Source organism: Poecilia reticulata, linkage group LG6 (genome assembly GCF_000633615.1).
Source record: "Poecilia reticulata strain Guanapo linkage group LG6, Guppy_female_1.0+MT, whole genome shotgun sequence".
In the NCBI taxonomy this organism is placed as follows: domain Eukaryota; kingdom Metazoa; phylum Chordata; class Actinopteri; order Cyprinodontiformes; family Poeciliidae; genus Poecilia; species Poecilia reticulata.
The window spans coordinates 3,192,182-3,209,051 of record NC_024336.1 but is presented as its reverse complement, the minus strand read 5'-3'; the positions used below and the strand labels follow the sequence as shown (position 1 = coordinate 3,209,051).

The window sequence follows — 16,870 nt, the reverse complement described above, 5'->3', positions numbered from 1 at the left end:
ATATATATTCATTTCTCATCTTGATGTCTTTAATTGTTTGTTTTGTATTTTTATTTTTTTTTTCCCTGCAGTGGAGCTTTTTCTTTCTTTCTATTTTTTTTTTCATGCATAAGACTTTCTCCAAAACTAAAAGCACCAAAACAGACTGTAAAGCTAATTCATTCCAGGTACAAAGCCTGCATTAAAAATATTTATTAGGCACAAAATGTAGTGAAGTCTTTATTTAGTCTGATATATGTAGGACTCTTAAAAGCTTTCACTAATAAAATTAAGTAATTAATCATTAAGCGGTTCACAAAGATGGACCTAAAACCTAAATGAAATGACAATTAGAATGACAAAAAGTTCTTCAGGAAAAACCTGCTTTATTAAAAATGTCTTCAGGTATCTGAGGTCGAGAACATAAAGACAGAGGAGGGTTAGTCCACAGACGTTTTATGTCTTGATCTTGGAAGTGTGAGTAACGTTCTGTGGCTGGAGTTTGAGGTTTTGATCCCAACAATTCAGCGACAGAACAAAAAGCTTGACCAGGGAGTTGAGATCTTCTGCTGGTTTCAGTTTGATGTTTTTCTCCAGAGTTTTGAACCAACTGAAGTTTATCGAGGATGTTTGTTGTTGATACATATGAAAACTGCATTACAATTGCTTTGTTGACTATCACAAGCTCCTGTTCAACACCAGCCTTCTTAGTTCGGAAATATTTCCATAAAACTGTTAAACAACCTACATTTCTTAAAGTCAGAATTTGAATTCCTGGTGTGGTTATCAGGCATTTAGTCGTCTTAAAGTCCAGTTGGATGGAGCGATTTTTTTTAACCAGTTTGTAATTTCACTTTTACTCTTAAGTAAATCTGACAGTGTGAAGAATGGTATTTGCATAAAAGTAACGGGACATTTTATTGTATTTATCTGTCGTCTATCCAAGGCGTATGTGTTTAGCAACAAAAGACAGGGGCCCAAACAGAGCCCTGGGGGAACACCACATTTAAAAAGCTMCTGGGTTAAAGTTGTTTGTAATGGCAGCAGATTCTGCTTCTCCAATAAAAGGTGAATTCTATTACTAAAACATTTTACTTTTTTGTTTTACAAYGCTTCAGATTGAACATTTTTCAGCTGTTTTCAGCTGTTTAGTCTGTTTTCAGACTAAACAGCTGAAAACAAAATGACAAGCCAWGTATATTTTTAGAGTTTCTATCTGAAATGTGCTRCAGTAAAATTAAGTTGCAAAAAMTGGAAAAAAGTGAAATYGTTTAAGTTGGTATCAAACCGTTTGTGATAAATGACCTTTATCGCGTACTCTCGGCATCGTCAGATGTGCTTGTAAACGTGTCTTGAGTTCCTTTTTTCCCGGCTTGGCCTCAGCCTCTCCCTCTTGGTCCGACTCCTCCTCAGGTCCAGGGTCACATGCCTCCTCTGATGATCCCCCTGTTCCCACACGACCAGCGCTCTCTGGCTGCCGCCGCCGCTGCACAACAAGGCTTCCTCTTCCCGCCCAGCATGTCCTACAAGCCAGGTATATTTATGTGCGCCTCCTCTCCTTTACCCCCTCACCCTCCAACACACACACACACACGCACACACACACACACAGATTCCAGTTGACAGTAATGAGGTGTGTCAGGTAAGGAATGTTCTGGAAATGAGCGGAGAGATTTACAAGCTCCGCTTGTTCACTTCAGGATCAATGCGTTTGGACACAGAGCGGACTGGAACATCTCTTTCCGTGGCAACCGCAGAGCATGTCAGTCACCCTGCACATCTGCAACAAGGGATTTCACACACACACACACACACACACACACACACACACACACACACACACACACACACACACACACACACCCCGCATCCACCTACTGCACATTTGTAACTGGCCACGAAAAAATCAGGAACAAGTCTCATCTGGGGGTGTCTTGAGTTATTTCCCGATTCTGAAAATGTGGATTCTGAACTTTTTAACGATGTCAAACACAGAATTRTTTTGTTAAAAAATGAGGGAGATATGGCCGTTTCAATGTTGGCACTCTGCAACAACGATCAGTGAGAAAACAGGCCTCAAAGTTTCAGAAGATTTGTCCTCAAACAGGCCTGTAGTGTATTATGGTGATGAGCCGGTGATGAGTAGCCATGTGTTTCTGTCTAACGTCAGTCTTATTAGATATATGGATGGATAGATATATGGATATATAGATGAATAGCTAGTCCGGTAGCTAACTCTAGATAGATGAGCRRACGGACAGAYGGAGGGATAGACAGAAGATGCCTTGCCTTTACCAGACGTGAATCTGGATTTGGCAATTTTGAGCTAATTTGTGAAGAAAACCAGGCAGAAATTTCTGTCGCTAGATGTGCAACGCTAGCACAGACATAMGCTAATAGATGGATGCAGATGGTTCCACWCAACATTAGTTCGGGAAAGTTGCAATCAGATCGATATAGACACTTTTCAGACACTTATTGTTGAAAAAGGTTGACAGCTACTCATCAGTTTCCTTGCGCTTCACAATGAATTATTTGCTTTGCTTTTGTGTATGAGAGAAAACCCGACCAAATCACGTCTAAGTTTGCGGTGGATTGTGACAAAATGTGAAGATGTTCAGAGAACACTTTTGCTGCTGTTTCAGTCTTTATCCGTGGTGCACGCTGACCACCTAAACGTGAGAACGACTCTGTGAAGGAACACAACGTACACAACGTAGCGTGTCGCAGCACATCTTTCTCCCCGGCTCTGCCTCCACAGCACGTCTTCGGCCACACCCTCGCGCAAAGTCACGCGTAATTTGCAGTCTTGTTTTTGCAGGATCCCACGCGCCACCTGCTTTCTTTGCGTCTCCCTGGTCCTTCGCATTCCTCTCTCCCATACATTCCTCCAGGTGCTCGCCCGACACAGGTTAGCGGCGAGCCTCCGCGGTTCATGTCGGTACRGTCTGCGTATAGTCGGACAGAAGGCTGCAAACAGAAAGAAAAAGTAAAACAACTCAAAGAAAGGCGTTAAAAAGCCATCATTGTGCACTSTGTTCTTTTTCTTTCTTTCTTTTTTGCTTCGATCTGTTTTCAACAAAGACCTGGACATGAAAAGCCTTTTAAGGACAAACAGTAGGGGTTTATACATGGCACTCGCTTATGAGCTGGTGAGTGCATCCCATTGAGCGAGCGCCGCTCAGCCCGGTCTCGAGCACTTATGTGTGCAGACAGTGAGTCTTATTAACCTCTGAATAAAGCGTTCCTGACCCTTTGTGTTTATGTATAAAAACATGAGCGGGGGGAAGGAGACAAAGCAGCGAGACGGAGAGAACGAGACGGGTCTGAAGGTAAAGAGCAGGTTTGTTCTTGTGCTGAACTCTGCCCCCACCTCTCTCTGTTRACACGCGTTGTCTCTGGTTGTTCACCAGGTGAGAATTACCCAATGCAGTTCATTCCGTCGACAATGGCAGCTGCGGCGGCCTCTGGACTCAGCCCACTACAGCTGCAGGTAAGAGGGCGACGCCTTGACACTCCGTTGAACCAAAGCCTCACCAAGCTGTTTTAAAATATAAATTGATTCCTTTCATATTTTTTTTATCTGCATAAAGCAAGGCTTCGTGTAAAGTTGCACAAAGGAAGGGACTTAGTAATAGAGTGGTGACAGATAAGAGCATAGACTCTGGTGATTGAGTGAGATATATTTGAATTAACTTGGAAGCATTTTTTCAGCTGATAATAAAAAAGCATCTGTCAAAGTCGAATGCGTCTAAAAACAATCGAAAACTTTTTTTTGTTACTATATCTGCTGAGCAATCAAAAAGAAAATGGTTGTCACAGGACAAAGCAACCGAACTAGATAAGTGAGTGGATATAATGTTTGACATTTATAMAATTGAAAAACATAACAGGMTTTTTCAATCACAAAACCAAACAATTAWGGTTATTTTGGTAAAACGGGGTGTACTATGTGAAACTCAGAAGGTTTGACTTAAGTTTTAGAGACCAAGCTTGATAAAACCACCTTGATAATACACTTTATAACTATTTAACATTATAATTTTATTCATTTATTTGTTTTTCTTACTATTTGATTAATATTTTTAAATTCCTTTACATTGCTCTGTTTTGTATTTTGAACGTTGTAATCTTTCCCTGGGAAATAGAGTTGTGTTCTTTCCTTCTTCAGTATTGAAATTTGCAATATGACACTGTGAGTATTTGTTTAGTGAAGTTTACTTCCTTGGGACTCAATAAAGATAAGAAAAAACAAATTTAAAAAACATGTTCTGCTGTTGATTTTAAACCAATCCCATTTTTTGCCAGACGCCAAAGCGAGTGCAGAGTCAATCTTTCAAAATCACATTGCTCCAACTGGAAAACGCAWTGAGCACAGCGTCTGTATTTTCAAATTAATTCACCAGGACAGCTAGTATTTGCTCAAAATACTAGTTGTATTACTAGATGTATGTATGTATGTATGTATGTATGTTTATATGGGTGGTCAGGAAAGGCTCTGGTATGCCGGTGAGGTGAGCAGCAGAGTTTTGTTCCGGAGTTACAGATATTTACATGCACTATATGGACTGAGGCAGGAGCAAGTGTCCTTAAACCAAATTGTTTTTAATCGTAAGCGTGTAGCTAGCACTTAGAGGAAGTTCAGTATGAGGTGTCAGTAATGCTGAAGTTTGTTGCCGTAGAATGGACTCTTCTCAGTCATCTTCATCATGTCAACAGACGGGTCTCCCAGAGAAGTAGCATTCTTTGAGTTGATTTGTTTTATTGGTGTATCAACATTTCATCAACCAATGATTCTAGAAATGTTATTATTGGCAGAAGAATTTGCTTTCACATGTAGTAACTGGAGTGATAACCCGTTCTCAGTCTATTAAATGTTGATCTAAACTTTGCCAGTACAGCAGCTTCAGCTCTTCTGAGAAAGCTTTCACAAGGATTAGGAGTACGTTTAAGGTTTAATCTCCGCCATTCTGATTCATTCTTTTAGAAATGTTTGCATTTTATTCACATGTGGTCATGGAAGTGATTGGAACTTGAATTCCATGATGTTTAGACTTGGCCCAGTATGTGTTGCAGTAYGGTGTATTTAGCATCAGAGATTCTATTTTGCTAAAAAAAAAAAGAAGAAATATGCAGGAATTTTGTTTCGACAAGTTGTCTGTTCAGGTTATCTAAATTTGTGAATCTGAATCACTGTACTAATCAAAATGTTACATTATTTTTGAACAAGRAAAAATTATTTTTTCTTTCTGTGGTACATGTTTGTTTAAAATATTTTGTGTAAATGACATAAAATTGGTGTTATACACGCGTTTGCCATATTGTGAGAATGTCATGGTCCAATACCTCCAATACTGACACATTATTCATCATCTATATGAAGTACAGTTTTGGAAAACTAAGTTTAAAGGTTGTTTTTTTTATTTTTTTATTGTTGCCACCTTCAGCAATGACCTCAAACCAGTTGTTAAACAATATTTTTAATAGGAAGGACTGGAAGAGAATAAACTAAATAAAACTCAGGTTCATGTTAACCTTGTCYTGAGGTGAAAAGGGCACAGCACCTAAAACCTTGTGTTTTGTGGTTTACAGAAAGACTTTGTGTTGCCTTCAGGGACAATGTCGTTGGAAAGGATGTGTAGAACGGCATAAGATAAATGAAATTTAACTATATCAGTAGGTAGAATAATTTCACACCGCAAAATGTAAGACAGCTGATGCAAGATCGAAGGATACAGTATGGTGCAAGTAAATGCAGGTTCTCTGTGGATGAGCCAGAGCCCTGGGCTTTCAGCTCACTTCTCTGGACACTGAGGTGGAGAAGAAGGAGGTTGAGTTTGTTTCTGGTGAAACCATTTCTGTGTTGATTTGGATCGTTGCACTGTTAAAAGACCTGATGGTGACTGAGTGTCTGTTTACTGTTTTAAAGTTTTAAAGAGCCTATCATACACACACGCACACATACACCCACACACACACACACACACACTTCAACACATCATCCTCCACCATATGTGACTGTGGAACTTAGATGCTTTCCCCATATTCATCATTGTTGCCAAAAAGCAGTAAACTCCACATATAAACAGTTGAAACCAGAAGTTTACATACACTGAATACACTTGTTTCTCTCATGGTCTGAAGTTAAATCGGAGCAGACGTCTCTTGTTTGAGCTCAGTTAGAATTACCAGGAGTATTTTCATTTRCTAAATTCGACAGTATGGAGTGAAAGAATATGTCAGAGATTTGTTTATGAATGTCTTCAACATAAAAAGTTTACATAAAGAATGGCTACTGTCTCTTTAAACAATGAGGGAAAGCCCAGATGATGATGTCACAGCTTTGGAACCCTCTTATAGATTAACTGACACTTTTGAGTTTGACATGATTGGAAAGTCAAAAAACATCAGCCAAGTTATCAGGAAGAGAACTTAGAATAACAAAGTCAGTGTTTTGCTGTGGCCATCACAAAGCCCTGACCTCAGATCTGTAAAGGTGTGAGCCAACGAAGCGGCGCATCAACCTGATTTATTAAACCTCATTTACTCCAGTTCTGTTAGGAGGAATGGGCCACAACTCCAGCAAACTATTGTGAGAATAGTTTGCTGGTACAGTTCAAAGGCAAAGCAACCAAATACTAAGGAAACGTATGATTTTGAAGGCATTATTAAATAAATCTCCAACATTCGTTCTTTAAAATATAAATATTTGTGGTAAGTTTAGTTGACATAAAACAAGAGAAATGTTGCCTACATTAATAATATCAGACAGTGAGAAATAAAGGTTMATGTCTTTTATGTCACCTGTATATCGTATTTTCCGGACTATAGAGCGCATCTCACTATAAGATGCACCTACAAAGTTTTCTAAAAAAAACTGGATAAATACATATATTATAAGCCTCACTGGGCTAGAAGCTGCTGATATCTCCGCCGCTCTCGGTTTCCACAAGGACGCAGCAGAGGGCTGTGTCCTTAATAAATCTGCTATTAAGGACGCAGTCATGCGTCTCCAACGCCGAACCATGGATTCGTTCACGCTGAATCCAGCGGTGGCTATCGATCTGCACTGCCAGCCTCGACTTAAAAGCTGCATCATATGAACTTCTTTGTGTGGTTCCGGGTATGAGTTTGAAAACATTTATCCGTCATGCCTGCGGTTAGCATGTGCTTGTTCTAAATGAAAATCAACTCGTTCTTCTTTGATTTCCAATTTTGACTTTCAATGATTCACTTCCTGCTAAAGAGCCCCCTGGTGTTTGAAGAAAAATCCACAGAAAAGCCGCACCGGGCTATAAACCGCATGGTTCAAAGTGTAGGAAAAAAAGTAGCAGCTTCTAGTCTGAGAAATATGGTATATGAAGCAATACATACATTATACGAAGTTATACGATGAATTATGATCCCTTGTGTCAGGATTTTTTCCCCTTTTTTTATTTTCTTAAGGCACAAATAAAAGGTAGGAAAAAAATTTTGTAAAAAAAATAAATACATTTTTTTTTGGTGATCAATTGTAATTTTCTCCAAATACAAAGTTGCTATTTGAAAAATACATCAGTAGTTTTGTTCTTTAGGGGTTATCTGATGTCACAACATTTTTTTTTGGTGATCAATTGTAATTTTCTCCAAATACAAAGTTGCTATTTGAAAAATACATCAGTAGTTTTGTTCTTTAGGGGTTATCTGATGTCACAACATTTTTTTTTACCTGCAAGAGTCGTCTGCAGTAAAAGGAGGGACCGGGTCGGTTGACACGCTTTTTTGTTTGTCAGCCATATTGGATTTAACAAAACTAATTTCTTGCATTTGCAGCTGATGGCCAGTAGTTAATAGTRTATTTTGTGATGCATTAGTGTCCACTTCAGTATGCATTTCTAACATAAWAAYTCACAAGGAAATGGCTTTTAGACAGCTGTCCACTGTAGTGACCACTATGAAAGGGTTAAAGGAAGGATTTTATATTCAAGCTATAGGAGGAATACATCTGAATACATTTTGCATATCTTTATCAACGGGGGCTAATGAAACTGTGTCTGTATTCCAAACTCAGCGAGAACACAATCCCATCATCTGCATAGCATGACACTTAAAGGCCAAGGCTATTGTTAAACTCAAGAGCCTTGGCCTTGAGTTTAACAAGGCCAAGGCTCTTGGCCTTGTTAAACTTCATCAATTATAGTGATGGATAATTATATCCATCACTATAATTATATAGTGATGGATATAATTCTGAAAGAGGACCTTGGGATTTATTTGAAGACTAACATTCATAATGACAKAATGGTTAACAGGTTAACAGGTTGACAAAAGGAAGCTTAAGAATGCAACACCACTCCGTTCTCTGTACAATATGCTAGTTTGACCTCCTGTGCTCTGCTCGATATGTTCCTGAAGAACTTAGAAACATTTTTTTTTTTTCTTTTAAGTGGAAAGTACAATCGGGAGCTGGAGGGCACCCAGCATGCATTAATTGGTGCACGTTACAGCTTCCCTGGTGTTTTCTTTTGACATTTAGTGGCGTTCCAGTAGCTCTTTAAAATAACATGACACGGCGTTTGAAGGCAGAGCTGGGTGGACTGACGCTAACAGGTTAGCCTCCTTACTCGCTGCCTGTCAACTGTATCAGACAAAMGCCGTTATGATGAATGACGGAGGAATTCCACCCCACCAGCACAACACCTGGCCCCAGCAATTCATCACATTTATTTAATGGCTCCCTGACACCTGCGGTTTGAAAATAGCACTTATCCCTAATAGTTATCATACAACATGTTTGCAAAGCTAAAAGATTATAGAAAATGGAAAATAGAGGATAGAAGAAAAAAAAAACAGATCTGCTCTCTGAAGGCAGTTGAGATCTTAACAAAACAAGCCCACCACCCTTCCTGCTCTACCTACCCAGGAAGGACAAAAACTCTTAAGAAAAAGGCTTTTTTTTTTTTTTCACTCACCAACAATACAGCTTCATCATGTCACTCATTACCGTAGCTTGGCTTTTTAGATGTCACAAGAATCCTTATCTCACTTTATTCAATTTGCATTGTGGTTCTCGTTTATCGGAGAACTCATTAGCCGCCATTGACTTAGCAAAGCGCCGCGCTTCGCCGCGCTTCGCCGCGGGGGTGTCGGAGCCCTCCTGCCTCCCACTCCTGGCTTTGAAATGATCAAAAGGAGCCGCACGGTGCGCGAGAGGTAAAGAGGGCGCGTGATGTCAGAGGCGCAAATGTCGCTCACATTCAAGACGCTGGCGGAGAACGAGAGGCGGCGAGGAACCTGAATGAGAGAGGAAGCTTCTCATCAGGCCGTCGGCAGAAACCGAAATAAGAGGAAGAAAGGCAGGGAGACAGGGAGCGCGGGGAAGTGTACGGGATGGAATAAACGGTGATTGTTGGGGGATTTTGCGTGTGTGTGTATATGCGTGTGTGTGTGTGCGTGCGTGTGTGTGTGTGTGTGTGTGTGTAAGAGGGAGTAACAGAGAGGGAGAGAGAAGCAGGCAGTGGCTGCCAGCATGTTTGGACATTGTTTATACAGTAACGCTTTTGCTAAGAGTGATCATGATAAAACTTCCACAATAAGCCTGTACTTGTTCATCATGACAGAAACTTTTTTTTTACTTTACAGCAAATAAAAAAAAATACAGAGAATAACATTTGCACAGCATGCTGTTGCTGAGGTTGTAACATTTCTGACTTGATTTCTGACAGAATTATGACTTTAATCTCAGTATTCTCCCTTTTTTTTAATCAAAATCAGAATTGATTTCTCTCTAAAGCTCATATTTAAGGTGATACTTTATTTTTATTCTTACTTTAATGATCAGTTCTAGTGTTCATGTATCAGAACCTAATAAAACTGATTGTGGTGATGCGCGGCATAGTGGTAACGCTGCCGTCCCATTTATAAAGACTTTTATTCCTTATCTGGGGTTCGATTCCTGACTTTTCTGTATCTTCTGTCCATTTCCCTGTGATTGTCTCAGTGTCGAACAGACTTTAGCCATTTTACGGATWGCCTCACATTTGACATCACAAAACTTTGTCATACTGAGGCGTTTGCAATCAGCTTGTTGACTGAAAARTGTCCAGATGAGCCCAGATCATCAGCTGGTCATCACTGTGCCTGACGGTTGAAAGGCCTCCAGAGATTTGAGTTTTTTCTGAGTCTTTACAAGGTTTGAATTTTCTGAAACATCATCTTCTGGTAGGATTTGCAGCTGTATTATTATTATTATTATTATTATTATTATTATTATTATTATTACATTATTGAAATGTTTTCCATTTCTGAAAAAAAAATCTTAGATGGCGACAAAAACAGTAGGCGTTGTTAGGTTATTGTTGAATTATGTTCTATTACCCTCATAAATTCGATGAAAGAAGAGAATTAGTCTTTCCACACACAGCTTTCCTATATTTGCTTTATCTTTGTTTAATAATTAAAATATGAAATCCATTRAATCCCTGCTTGGGGTTGGATGTCAACGATTGAACCAGGTACACAAAGAACCATTTAAATTACGTCCTAAAATGTAAAAAACCTTTGAATTTTACGACCGGGTGTACTTTCTTTTCACCATGACTATCATTCCAGCGCTGGAAGCTTTAGTTACAGAGGCATGCCAGTGTCAGAAAATGTTGTAACACTGATTCTCTGTTAACATGCTGCTCACTCCTGTGAAAACGTGGTGCGAGGCCAAATGCAATGGTGCAATCATTAAAAATGCATCAAAAAAAAGAGAATGTCTCTAAAACAGCGAATCCGCGTTGTAGGAGAAGGGAGACATATGGCGCACTGTGTGTATTTGCATACATTAATGRACTCCTTTTTTTATTTGCTATCAAAAGGACGGTTTTCATGCAGCCCTTAAGTCAGGCTGTCGGTTGGGATTTGCACAAGCTGCTGTTTGTTAACACGACAGTCACTTTGAGAAAACTGAGACCTCGCTCAAGTCATTAAGCTATGTTGACTAGGAAGCCCCTCATTTCCATTTGGGGAACCTCTTCATTAGCCTTTTAAAGCAGCGTGCCACTTCCTACTTCATAAGGGTTGGTYCACKGCTTCGTTAACGAGTTTGGTTCTGTAGGTCAGCGTGTTTCCAGTTCCCAGCCTCAACATGAGCCGGTTGGGCGGGATTCTCGCTTCTTTGTGTCCCTTCACGTACTGCAGCTTTTGTGCTCTGCTCRGTTCGTCTTGGAAGTCAGAGATCGGATTTGGGAGCGACCCAAATAGAGCGCTGTTCTCRTTGCGAGACGGAAGACCAGTAGGATTTGCTGAATGTTGTGGCGATAACTACTGTCAGCAAAACGAGCCGATAAAAAACGTATTTCATTCCTTTTYACGCCTTCATACTCTTAAAGGAACGTGTTCACAATTAGGAATCGTACAGTACAAAGTGTGCCTCTTATTTAATGAGATACACACTGTCAGAATTGCTAATAAATAGTTTATGAAGGCAGCTTTTACTGTTTTTTAATGTTCTAGCCACAAACTTGTGATCAGCTCAGGCTACTCACTCTGTTAAGCTACACTATAACCACTTTAAAGAGGAGTCCAACGTGCGACCTTCATAAATTTAAGCACAGCCTGACAGTCGTGTCCCATTGAAACATTAACCATACCGGCAGCATCGCCAAGTTTCTGGAAAAAAAAAAAAAACTAAATCTGGATATGTTGAACTGTGGTGGTATTTATTTGTGCATCAGTACATAAAACAATGTGACWTTTATTTTAATATTGATTAATAAAACTCGCTCCAAAAGTTCCTGGTAAGCAACTCCTACCTTYGAGTGGCCGGGTGGTGGACCGAGACCGAGCCTGGTGTCTGGAAGCCGTTCTAGATGTTTGTTTAACGTTCATTAGTAAATTCAGCTGAATGTATGAAATCACTAAAGAGATTAGACAGTTTTTAAATTAAATTTAGATAGAAAGCAGAATATTAGCTCAAAGTCCAAAAAGTTTTGTCAGTACACCAACCCATTACTTTATTCAAGCCAGACCTGCCTATGAGAAAAGTGTGACTTATAGTCCGGAAATTGACTTATTGTCCGATGCTATTTCAAGGCATTAATCTTGAATCGGCTAGATTGCTCATTTCTGTACTATGACAAGAAGAGTTGAAAAGCTCTAGTTTTGTATATAAACATTTTCTCTCTTTTTTTTTTTTTTACTTTATCCGCTAAAAAAAAATCAAATTTCAACAACTGTTTTTTGAGATATGCGACAAAAGCTGCGCATGCAGAGCTTGACCGGCCGCAACCTGAAGCAACAGTTTTGAACGTGCGAATCTTGTGCTGCCGCCGTGGGAACTTGTTCTGGCCAATTGTTTCTGAAGCCTTAAAGCAGACCCTTCACAAACAGTGGATTTCTGCTGAAGAAAGGTGCCCTTTGTGTGCGGCTAATGTGAGGGAAATACAGTTGCTTTGCAGACATACTTGTTGAAATCATATGACATCTCCCTCTGTGTCTGCGCTCGGTCATTTTCTCATCTGGTGTCTGGGGCCACGGCAGAAAAGCTGAGAAAGACCATTTGTCCCACGAGGTCCTTCCTGCTTTAGGACCACACACTGGTCTGGTCTGAACGGCTTCGTCCTTCGCTGATGACGTTGTTTGACGTTGTGGTGGTAGAGTTGTTAGCAGAACCAGAGGACTTTAGCTGGGTCTGCTCACTTTGGAGGAGAGGGGGGGCAAGGGCACACTACAGGGGCTTTTAACATAGATATATAAACAAACATTTATATAGTGTTTAAAATAAAATAACCATTAACCATATTAATATAAAAAAACAATAATAATGTAGAAAAATGTTGAGAAAATTAGTATTAACATTAGCTCATACATTTCAGGAATCTATCGTTTCCAATCTCTTAAATCTACTTCTTTAAATGGAAAATCAATCTACTCAATTAAGAATAGCAATGGTTCATAATATTACTCAAGTAACAGTAACCAGCGCTACCCGCCTCTGAACATATATAAAACAAAAGCAGTAGCCGATTCTTGTTAACAAGCCTGGCATGTTATATTAACTAATCGTCACTCAGCGGACATTATCAAACTTCACCAGCATTCCTCAACTCACTCAGCTTGTTTGGAGAGCTGTTTGCAGCGTGTCTGCATGGCCACTGACCCACAGGTGTAAAACCAGCACAAATATATTAGTGTTTAAAAGTGGCTCGGAAAAGCGTGCGTTTTAACAAAGGGCTACACAGCTGTAACTGCTGAGGAAAGTGCGGAGGACGGAGGGCACAGACACGGCAAGTTTGGGAGCCCCTACTCAAACCGAGATAGGACTAATAGAAAGTTGACCACTCCAAGGTAAAAAAACCAAAAACCAAAACCCAAATAAATTCATTAGCTTCCTCTTAGAGTGAAGCTCTTCTCTTCTCGTCCTTAGAGTGGACACGGTCAACTCTAAGGGCTGGCCAATGCCACCAGTGACTCCCAGTACCGGCCCGCACCGCCGGGTCTGGCTGTCAATCCAGCTGTATCATTTGTTCAGAGCTTAAAATCTATCCACTCTTTTCTGAGTGAGTTGACAGTCAATCAGTTTCTTTCTTATAAACCTAAAAAAGACAAAACCTCCAGAGCAGCTTGAAGAGGCCAGCTACAGGCCGCTCTGTTCTGACAAGAAAGAGGAAACGGTTACTGTCAGACTTCACCTTTTTCTATATGTACTTGCACTAAAGTAAGCTAAACATGAACAGATAATGGAGGAGGGTCAACAATGAGACATTTTAGTGAAATAAGCACTTTGTTCCAAAGACTAGTCAGGTAGTTTGGACAGACGGAGCGCAGTTTAAGACGCTCTTCGTCAATTTGTAATTTAGGAAATGGCTTCATTGTCTTCCCTTGGGGGTTGATTGTGCAGCAAGAGCTTCAGTTTGGGTTGTTTACGCTGCACATTAGCAAGTCAACAATCAATTGCTGAACGTCTTGGAAGAAAAAAAAAAAGCAAGAGAAGCTTTTATCCTGAGCCTTGTTCATTCAAGACGTCTGTCCTTTTGTTGTTGACAGAACCGCTGCTGCAAGCACAATAGCGTAGAGTGCAGAAAGTACGCAGAAGGCGTGCGTTTGTGCAGACAAAGGGGTTTGTGTGGGGGGGGATTCCCAAATGTGTGTTCTACCCCCAAAAGATTCAGGTGTCTGCGCCGAGCCCCTCCACTCCCTTTAATGGCTGTAAGGGTATCAGGCACCGGCGTAAGTAACTCTGCGGTCGGTTTGATTGACGCGCGAGGCCTCACCGCCAACCATTGGAAAGGGGGATCTCGTATCACCGAGGCGCTGGCCAGCGTGCTTCTGGTAGCTTCCAAGGAAAATAAGCAGCGTGACATCAGGGCTTTGTTTCAGCAGTGAGGCCCCCTCTGTTTGTGTTTAATATCGCTCAGAGAAAAGTGGAAAGGCAGCCAGCCAGCTTCTCCTGTCCCGACCGCTGAGCTCGGTGCTTTGGCGGCAAAGTGACGGTGGTCCTGTGTGTCTGCCGTGCAAGACCCTCCATCCCTCGCTCTCCCTCTTTGTTCGAAGGTTTTTTAGGGGGGTTTTTTTTGCTCTCGGATCTCGGTTCCTGTGAGGCCACGCAGTTTTGACTGCAGGGAAATCAGATCTCACAACACCGGGGGCCAGTTGAAGTTATAGAGGGCCAGACAGTAAAAGAAAAAACTAAACGACGATGGAGATCTGGGGAAGACGATATGAAAAATGATTTCTGGACAAAAACCGAGAGTCAGAAGACAAGTGGAGAGAGGCAGAGGGGGGCATCAAAAGGGAACTTGGTGGATTTAAGACAGATATTTAGAGGGAAAGGAGGGGAGAGTATAGATGAGGTGAGAGTAACGCAGAGGGGAGAGGAAAGCAGAAAAAGAAAGAAGTGAGGGGAATCTAGTGAAGGCCAGCCACGTCTGGGTGGTTTTCCTGAGGAGAGGCTCTTTGATACTCCGGCACTCACACTCCAATGCGTTCAGACAGGAGTTGACAGTGGTTTCGGGCAGCGGTTTGTCTGGCCAGCAAGCTTTGATTTAGAAGACCCTGGATGGTGGGCCGAGTATTTGACTCTTTGATTTTTGCTAAGTACTTTGGATGGAAAGTCAGCTCTATTTTTCTTTCTTCTTTTTCTCCTTCTTTTCTTCTCCTTTTTCTTTTAGATTGTCCAAACCAAAGGCCAACATGTTCCAAAGCTTTTACTTTTTTATTGTTCACTTTTCTGTTTTTTTTGTGGGAAAATTTGCAAAAGATGTAACTGGGGTTTGGCAAAAACTAACTGTGACTGCTCTTATCTAAATACGTTAAGTGAAGAAATGAATCCATATATTCTGCTGACAGGGGAAAGATGGAACTGTTTCACTTTACAAGCATGCTAGCCTGAACAAACCAGCCCCTTGTTATACGCTTCACTTTGTACAGAGGGTTTGGACCCTCAGCTACTGAGAAACTGTTCTAAATAGAGCTAGCAGTTAGCAAGACTTAATGAGTTAATGAGCCCGCTAATGGTTGTTAGCAGCAGCTAATGGATGCCTTCAACAGAGGCATGGAGTCTTAAGTTTTTACCATTAGCCAATTGCTAATGTTTGATTGTGACGTATGTATGTAATAAGCCAGTTGGACGATATGAAGCTTACCGGAAATTACCTACACTGTAAACAACCATCCTCTACTCCAAAGTGCTGAGCTGAATCAGATGGCTGTTGATGTTAATTCAATATTTTGGAAGCCTGGCCGATGTTAAAACTACAGGCAGACTATAATTCTAAAACAGCTCAGAAAATCACCGTTCACAACTATTAATTTTATTTGTTGATTGGACCCATTGAAATTTCACCGGAAGAATCCAAGTCAATGGGAGAAATCCCAGACAGAGCACTGGAGGGCGATGAGAACCAAGCGGAATTGTGTATGAAGGCAACAGCCAGGCGACAAGTATACAAAACTTTGTGTTGCTCAAATCATATAAAAACCCCAATAAGATGGAATGAAGCTGGTGGTTACAAGAAATTAAAAGTTTGGAATGCTTTTGCATGGCATTGTGTCAGTAAGCATGCATAAGTGGATCTACTGTGGTGCAAAAAAAAAACAACCTCCAGAGAGGACCAAAGATATGCTACAAAAAATAGGACGGTGTGTGTGTGCGTGTGTGTGTGTGCGTGTGCGTGTGTGTGTATATGGAAGTAGAAGAAAGGATGAAAGAGGAAAGCCACTGACGAGCTGCTGGCGAACAATGTTAATAAGCTGTTGGTTTTTCTGGTTTTTCCTCTTTTTGCAGCAGCTGTACGCCGCACAGCTGGCAAGCATGCAGATCTCGCCGGGAGCCAAGATGACGCCCCTCCCGCAGGCTCCCAACTCCTCCGGTCCGCTTTCACCCTCCAACCTCAAGAGTGAGAAGCGAGCGTCCAGCCCCGTCACTCAGATTAAGGTGCATGAAAATCCAATTGCGTTAATGATTGGGGGAGGCGTGCGAGCCGGAGTCACGTACGATCATTAGAAGACAGGCCTACCGAGCCAGCCGTTCATACTTGCTCCCCTGTAATTAATAAACGCAGAGTTAAAAACGGCGTCTTAATGCGCGCAACAGGCAACATAATAACACAAAAGGAAAGAGTGAGTTCAGAATGTGCGCTATGGGAAAACACTTAAGACTTGACGATTAGCGCAAAGTAAAAAAAAAAAAAAGAATCGAGAGGCTGGAAATTTGGAAGATGTTGAAACGATGATCTGTGCACGGCCCAGTGCTCTTCACCCTCAATTAGTGGCAGCTTATTTAAAAGTTGCGCTCTGACACACACACACACACACGCACACACATACAGGACACTGGCGCTGGCTGCTGTTTGGCAGAAGCCCAGACCTCTTCACTGGAGAGAGCGTGCGCCTCATCTTTACTCAACAACCAGGCGGTAATGGA

General features: G+C 41.1%; 1 protein-coding gene across 4 annotated transcripts in view; it reads left to right on the top strand.

Moving 5' to 3' along the window:
* The window catches only part of LOC103465716 (transcription factor SOX-6-like), a 154,491-nt gene that overhangs the window by 112,802 nt on the left and 24,819 nt on the right, over positions 1–16,870 (top strand). For 3 of the 4 annotated variants that reach the window (XM_008410806.2, XM_008410807.2, XM_008410808.2), the window contains 3 exons: positions 1,393–1,513; positions 3,393–3,472; positions 16,232–16,381. In XM_008410806.2, coding sequence (XP_008409028.1) covers positions 1,393–1,513; positions 3,393–3,472; positions 16,232–16,381 — 351 coding nt within the window. The remainder of the gene's footprint in view (positions 1–1,392; positions 1,514–3,392; positions 3,473–16,231; positions 16,382–16,870) is intronic. The other variant, XM_008410809.2, reaches the window with a different exon arrangement.